Source organism: Cydia fagiglandana, chromosome 6 (assembly GCF_963556715.1).
Source record: "Cydia fagiglandana chromosome 6, ilCydFagi1.1, whole genome shotgun sequence".
NCBI classification, from domain to species: Eukaryota; Metazoa; Arthropoda; class Insecta; order Lepidoptera; family Tortricidae; genus Cydia; species Cydia fagiglandana.
This window is the reverse complement of record NC_085937.1, coordinates 14467074-14475023: the sequence shown is the minus strand read 5'-3', so window position 1 is coordinate 14475023 and position 7950 is coordinate 14467074. Positions and strand designations below refer to the sequence as shown.

The 7950-nt window shown below is 37.1% G+C and overlaps 1 protein-coding gene across 2 annotated transcripts; it reads left to right on the top strand.

Annotated features, from left to right (window-relative positions):
* The first annotated feature begins 829 nt into the window (after positions 1–829).
* LOC134665278 (uncharacterized) lies at positions 830–6980 on the top strand. Of its 2 annotated transcripts, none has more exons than XM_063522177.1 (2): positions 830–2189; positions 3713–6975. In XM_063522177.1, the coding sequence occupies exons 1-2, from the start codon at positions 1277–1279 to the stop codon at positions 3784–3786; spliced, it is 987 nt and encodes a 328-aa protein (XP_063378247.1). In that variant the 5' UTR covers positions 830–1276; the 3' UTR covers positions 3787–6975. The 2 variants fall into 2 exon arrangements, with proteins under 2 accessions (XP_063378247.1, XP_063378246.1); XM_063522176.1 differs by having other exon boundaries at positions 833–2189; positions 3713–6980.
* Positions 6981–7950: the final 970 nt, after the last annotated feature.

Here is a 7950-nt window from a genome sequence, read left to right as displayed (position 1 = left end):
AACTATTTTTGTCCAAGATGAGCGTGTTATTTTAGTACGACTTGTAGGATTTACCTATTCTTAAAATATGTAGTAGTGTACTTAGTGCAGGGAAGGTAATGAGTAATGTCCTTTATTTCGAATAAAACTATTAACTAGGTACCTACATGAATAGTGCCACAAATTTGATTCACTTTAATATTAGTAAATTATGACTGATAATACAATTACTTAGTATCAACATTCAAAATTGTTATGTACACATTGAGTTTACAGTTTTGACAAGAGAGTTAAATGTAAATAGGCCCAGGAATACAATTTTCCTAATAAAATAAACATAAATTTTATTTCACGTGCTACAGCCATGTAAGGCCGGGCCCGACGAATCATATTACGAAGGTGAAAACCCGGCCTGCAAACAGCTTGGGCACAACATCGTTCGAATTAGCCAAATCTAATTAGCGTTTATTTCGTTTAACAGGGACGAAGGTCTTTTCATAATCAAATGTCCTTTGACAAATTGCCTAAAGTGTTTTCGTCTTCGTAATTTGTTACAAACAAAAATGTCGGTACCCAGGACAACACAATCATTTTTACAAAGAGAACATAATTTTGTTGGGAAAAGTTTTAGAGAAAACTGGATAAGATTAATAAGATTTTCGAAATATTGGTATTAAGAGGGGGGTGTTTCTGAACGCAACCTTAATTGACCGAATGTTTCTATTATTTTATCCATTCACTGGTTCACTCACTCTCTTCTTTTCTCAACCCATACCTAGTTAACAACGCTCTGTGTAAAATTAATTATTTTAATGAAAATACATACTTTTCATTTATAAAAAGTGTTTTTACTTCATACCACAACATAAATGGTGCCGAAACAAGTGAAGTTCGATTAAAAGTTACGATATTTCAAGAAAGTTGTCCCCGCGTGTGAAGTGCCGGTCGGACTTAAAAACTCTCATCGAGCGAAGATATCACCGAAATATTATCGCCAAGTCGCGCCTCAAGCAAACGAGAAGGTTTTCAGTGATATTTCGAAGCCGCAGCATCAGTTTGAGCAAATTCAAGTTTCGACGCGACCAAGCCCATTTCTCGGAATTCAACTTCAATCGTTAGCCATTTTGATGAATTCAAGGACAAACCGAAAAGGAACGGAATGACAATTTTGAAGCCAAGTTCGGACCGATCACTCAAACTTCGTGAAACGTCATTCGAATCTGACATCCGCTGTCAATGTCATAATTGACATTAGACTTCATTCTTCAACTTCGTTTACAAAACATTGAACATCAAAATGAGAAGCAAAGAAATAAAGAAACTAAATGCGCAAATCGCGTGGTGTAAAGGATTTACAACTAAAATAGAGAAACTTTTAAACGAACCGGACAATCCTTTGGATCAAGAATCAGCAATAATCAGATTAGAACAAACTGAAGCAAACTTCAAAAAATACAATGACTTAACTCTGGAGCTAGCCATATTAACAGAAAAGGATTCATCTGAAGACTTTGAAGACCACGATGAACACGAGGAGAGAACCATAAAAGTCATCTCACAATTACGGAAGATAACCTCAAAAGCGCCCACAACCAATACGTCGTCGGCATCGTCGAAAGCAAAGGTAGAAGATACGGACGTAACCAGTCATCATGGTGGAGTGCGGTTGCCGGAGATCGACATCCCCACGTACGACGGGAAGGATTACACAAAATACGTCGCGTTCATCGAGCTCTTCGACGCGATAATAGACTCCAGTGACAAGTTAAAACAAGTGCAAAAACTATACTACTTGAAAAAATACCTGAAAGGTGAAGCATTAGCGTTAATTGAAGGTCTTCCATTAACCTGCGAATCATATGTTAAAGCCAGAGAGCTAATTAAATTGCGGTATGACAATAAATTTCTGGTAATAAACAATCATATCCAGGCTATAATAGATAGCACACCCATTGTAAAAGGTACTGCAAGCAACCTGCGAGACGTGGTAGCCAATACTCGTCAACATCTAGGAGCCCTTAAGGCACTGGGTCAGCCAATAGAGCAATGGGACTTAATTGTACTAACCATTATCTTAAAAAAGGTGGATCAGTTTTCATGCAGAGCCTATCATCAAGAAAGGGACAGTGACAAGATGCCAAATCTCGAAGACTTCTTGTCATTTCTGGAGAGGAGAGCCAGCAGCTTTGAAGAAAGCCAACAAAGCGAAGGTAAGTCGCATACATATCAAACTAAAAGTACCAAAGTGTGTAATGTGGCCAATATATCAGTACCTTCATGCTTATGTTGCAAAGCAACATCACATAAACTGTTTTGTTGCCCAATATTTGCAGCACAATCACCCAATGAAAGACAGGAGCTTGCTGCCAAACACAAATTATGTAACATATGTTTAGGTATGCACAAAAATAAATGTAAATTTCATTTCAAATGCTCCACATGTCAAAGTAAAGCTCACAACACATTGTTGCATAATGAACCTGAGCCAAAAGTTACCAGTTGCCATGTTAACTCAACAAATGCTGTCGTTACTGATCTATTGCCCACCGTTAAGGTCAAAGTATTAGGGCCAGACGGTAAATCCTATATTACAGCTAGAGGTTTGATTGATTGTGGCAGCCAAGTTTCTTTCATGACAAATAGTCTTGCCAAAGCATTGAATTTGCAGCCAATAAATAAAAACCTCAACATTTCAGCTCTACAGTGTCAATCTAATCAAACATCAAAAGCTGTAAATGCCAAATTTGAGTCGCTGCATTCAAATTACAGCTTGCAAGTAACATGTTCACTGGTGGACAAAATCACAACACAATTGCCAGAAAACAAAATAGATGCAAGTAAATTCACTATACCAAATTCTGTTGTACTAGCAGACAATGAATGGTCAATTCCAGGTGATATTTCATTCTTGTTTTCTGCCAGCATATTTTGCAAAATATTATTGCCCAGCAAAACCAAAATCTCAAATACTGAACTTTACCTCATCGGTACAGAATTTGGTACAGTCATATCTGGCGATACTCCATGTTATAATGGAGCAACAACCTGCCATCATGTTTCATTGCATGTGGCCACCCATGAGGCCAATAATAATATTGAGCACCTCCTAACAAAGTTTTGGGAAACAGAAATTGTTCCTGAAATGAAATCGGAGGTTACAGCAAAGCAGGACTCCTGTGAAGCCGAGTTTCAACGCTCGGTACAATTAATTGATAACAAGTTTCAGGTGTCTCTTCCCCTTGCTCAGCCCATGGATCAACTGAATTTAGGCAATACCTTTCCAATTGCATTCAAAACCCTTAATTGCATAGAAAAACGATTCAAAAAGGACCAAATTTTGCACGAAAGGTACAAAGAATTTATAAATAAATATATAGAGCTTGGTCATGCTAAGGTGCTGCCCCTAACTAACTCTAATAAGCAACAATTGTATTTCATGCAACATTTACCTGTCATCAGAGAGGACAGAAAAACAAATAAAGTTAGAGTAGTTTTCAATGGAAATACTAGGGCAGGCAAAGAACACAACAGTCTTAACGATATGTTACTAAATGGCCCTAAAGTTCAAAAAGACCTGTTTGATATATTGATATCATTCAGAGTTCACAAATATGTAATGATGGCTGACATCCAAAATATGTACAGAGCCATAAGAATAGACCCCAAGTTTCATCACTTGCAAAATATCTTATGGCGCAATAACAACAATGAACTAATTATCATTCAATTACAGACCGTGACCTACGGGCAAAAAAGTTCGAGTTTCCTGGCAACAAGATGTCTAGAGGAGCTGGCGACAAGGTATGAGGCAGAGCTTCCTAAAGCAGCAGAGGTGGTCCGCACTGCAATGTATGTGGATGATGCACTCTTCGGAGCAGACTCCATCAAGGATGCATTGGAGGTAAGAGACCAATTTACTAACTTGCTGTCTCATGCAGATTTCAATCTGCACAAATGGGCAGCCAATGATCCCGAACTGCTAACTGATATCTCTCCTGAATCTTGCTATGCTGATGATCACCAGCTCTCAATGAAAACTGATCTCAAAGCCTTAGGCATGGTATTCAATCCCAATCAAGATGTTTTCAAAATTAACTATCCCAACAAAGACATACAACATTGGGACAAGCGCTCAATCCTTAGTTTCATTGGGTCCTTTTTTGATCCCTTAGGGCTGGCAGGGCCTATAGTAGTTAGGGCAAAACAATTTCTACAGGATCTTTGGAGGCAAAATTTGGACTGGACTTCTCCAATACCAGAGGAATTCTTAAGCAAATGGATTAAATTTCACAAAGAAATATTGGAGAAGCCAACTATACAAATAAAAAGGTTAGTAATGCCTACCAAGGATCAAGTAGAAATCATAGGGTTTTGTGATGCCTCGGCCAAATCTTATGGGGCATGCATATATGTAAGAACTTTTCAGAATGGAAAGGCTACCATGAACCTGCTATGCAGCAAATCAAAAATAGCCCCGATCAAAAATGAACTCACAATTCCAAAATTAGAATTGAACGCAGCGGTGTTGCTTGCAAAGTTATTTGACAAGATAAAACAAATTTTGACCAATATACAAATAACTGATATGTACTTACTATCTGACTCAAAGGTAACTTTATGTTGGATAAAGTCAAAAAAAGAATTACCTGTTTATGTCAAAAATAGAGTACAGATAATACATAATTTATCTAGTAATTGTATTTGGAGCCATATTGGTGGAGCAACCAACCCGGCTGATACCTTATCTAGAGGGTGCAGTCCTCTTGACCTCGCAAAAAATGACTTGTGGTGGCATGGCCCAAGTGACTTTCTGGACTCTAACTACCATCCCCAGCCATTCACAGTCACAAACAGCTCAGAAAACATCAATGAGACTGTCAGCAGCCATCTGGCCTGTTTGATTGCTACACCAAATGAGCCAGAACTATTAAAAAAATACTCATCATGGATAAAGTTACAAAGAGTAGTTGCTTGGATTTTGAGATTCTATAATAATTGTAAAAATTCTAATAATAAAGATAATGGCAATCTCTCTGTAAGTGAAATCCAACAATCTAAATACAAAATTGTATCACTCTTGCAACATGAGTATTTTAAACAAGAAATACAATGTATAAAGAACAAGTTACCAATTAAGAGTAATTTAAAAAGCTTAGTTCCATTTTTAGATGCGAACAATGTACTAAGAGTGACAGGAAGATTGCAAAATGCAAATATCCCATATGCACAAAAGCATCCAATGATTTTGCCCAAAAAATGTTTTGTGACCAGTTTAATAATCCAATATGAGCACAAGTCCTTATTACATGGTGGTTTAAAAGATACAATGAGCAGTCTAGCTCAGACATACTGGATTATTAACTGCAATAAAGAAGTTTCTAAAATAATAGGAAAATGTGTCACTTGCTATAGATTTAAAGCTCAAGCTGCTTCTCAGCTTATGGGGTCATTGCCCTTCAACAGAGTAAATGAGGCAAAAGTATTTGATGTTATTGGTATAGATTATTGTGGTCCTTTTAGCATTAAACAATCTTCAATAAGAAGAAGCATTGTCACAAAGGCTTATGTCTGTGTATTCGTGTGCTTTGCCACAAAAGCCATCCACTTAGAATTAGTCTCAGACATGACCACCCCAGCATTCATTGCTGCATTAAAAAGATTTTCAGCAAGGCGTGGATATCCCTCAAAAATCTTTTGTGACAATGCCAAAACATTTATTGGAGCAGACAATTCTCTTAAAGAACTTTCAAATTTAAGCTCTAAAGAACATCAAGATTCTGTCATAGACTATGCAGTATCAAAAAATATTGACTTTAAATATATTCCTAGCTATTCACCTACATTTGGAGGCCTCTGGGAGGCAGCCGTGAAAAGCTCAAAAAAACATTTTAAGCGGGTCATAGGTAACAGTTTATTTACTTATGAAGAATTTAATAGTATCATAGTGACCACAGAAGGGATTCTTAACTCAAGACCAATAACGCAAATGTCTAGAGATCCCACAGACTTTACATACCTGACCCCGGGTCACTTTTTAATTCAAAGACCAATAAATGCCATTCCTGAGCCTGACATAACATCTATACCTCAAAATAGGTTACGTTTGTGGCGCCGTTGCACACAAATACATCAACATTTCTGGAAGGCTTGGCACAAACAGTATTTAAGTCTGTTGAATAACAGGCCTAAATGGCATAACTCACAACCTAACGTTGCATTAGATAACTTAGTGCTTCTTAGAGATTCTAGATGCAGTCCATTGCAGTGGCCAGTAGGCAGAATCACCAAGATTCATTATGGCGCTGACAAAAAAGCAAGGGTGGTAGACTTGAAGCTGCCTAATGGTAACATTACTAGTAGGGCCATAAACAAAATTAGTGTCTTACCTATTGAAATGTAAAATGCATGTTCATGATAACTTGATAATAATATCTATCATTCTGTTAAATTTAAATGTACGTGTTAATTATTTGAAACTTTGTAATCTGCATTGAAAAAATGTGTACCTAGCTTTTAATGTTTAAGAAAATAAGTCTTCAAAGTTTAATTTTGTTAGTCAAATGTAGTTATGCTTAAAACTTTAACAAATTTTATTTTTAAAATGAATATCTAATAATTAAAAACCTGATCTCTATTTGAAATTTGATCTCATGTACTTATAAGGTAAATGTAACTATAAACAACCAGGTAAATGCTACTGTAACTGACCTTTTATTATTTTTATAAAAGCATTCTTTACTTTGCTTATCTGTAATTCTGCATTAATATTAGTCCAGGGCTACATAAATTTAAGAAAAACTGTATAATGGTAAAACCATCCCCCCGGATTATGTTTCTGAACGCAACCTTAATTGACCGAATGTTTCTATTATTTTATCCATTCACTGGTTCACTCACTCTCTTCTTTTCTCAACCCATACCTAGTTAACAACGCTCTGTGTAAAATTAATTATTTTAATGAAAATACATACTTTTCATTTATAAAAAGTGTTTTTACTTCATACCACAACAGGGGGCAAAAACAGATTTGAGGTTTTTATTGTATACGTAGGTAACTAAATAGATTATATATACAAGGGTAGATTCCAGCAAAAACTTACTAATAAGTTAAAGTTGGTTTTCAAAATAGTTGAGGTAAAACGTTTATACCCACGCGCTATTTATCTTCCTCGTCATTTCTGGTTTTCTTCTAATTACCTGGCTGTACGAGTACTTTCCCTCGTAATAAGCTACGTTTAACTTATAATATTTAACTATAGCTATATTTTATTTTATTTTATATATTTTATTCTCCGGACCTCCGGAGTCCCCTTCACGGACCGCCTGCCATATATTGGAGCATTTTGACGCAACACACACAGCATAGACAGAAACTGCATCCTTTGAACAAAGGTACTATTATCCCCTCACCCACTTAAAGGGGTATTGATAAGTAAGATAGTATATTTCCGTTTATATCTGGTTTAACACCTAAGGCCATTCGACCAGAGCTATTCCAATATCAAGCATCCCTCGTAAACTTCTAGGAATAAACGCTTTAGTTATCTCTTTAGTCTCTAACCCCCACCCACCTGGGGGAGCATACACCTGCCGCGTGTGTGGACGAGGGATCCTCTCCCGCATAGAGCTATACAGCCACGAATGCAAGTGTCGTTACCGCGGGATGCTGCTTATAACATCTGACACAGATGAAAACGCCGATTATTATTATTATATATTTAATTTCGCGTCATTGCCCGGCACGGTGAAGTCCCCGTATCTACAATGCACACACGAAGACGAAATTTGGAGGACATCAAGCAATGCGCTGCAGTGAGGACCAACGTTTCGGAGATGAGGCTTCAACAGCACGTTCTAAAGTAAGGTGGTTTCTTCAGTTGGAATAGCACGATGAAATGGAATTCATTCCTCATGTCCGTCTCTGCTTTGCACACCCGGAGGGGCTATGTTTACGACGTGCTACGCCGTGCA

Coding starts and splice junctions, on each gene's coding strand:
- LOC134665278 (XM_063522176.1), top strand. CDS start 3,827: ATGTATGTGGATGATGCACTCTTCGGAGCAGACTCCATCAAGGATGCA.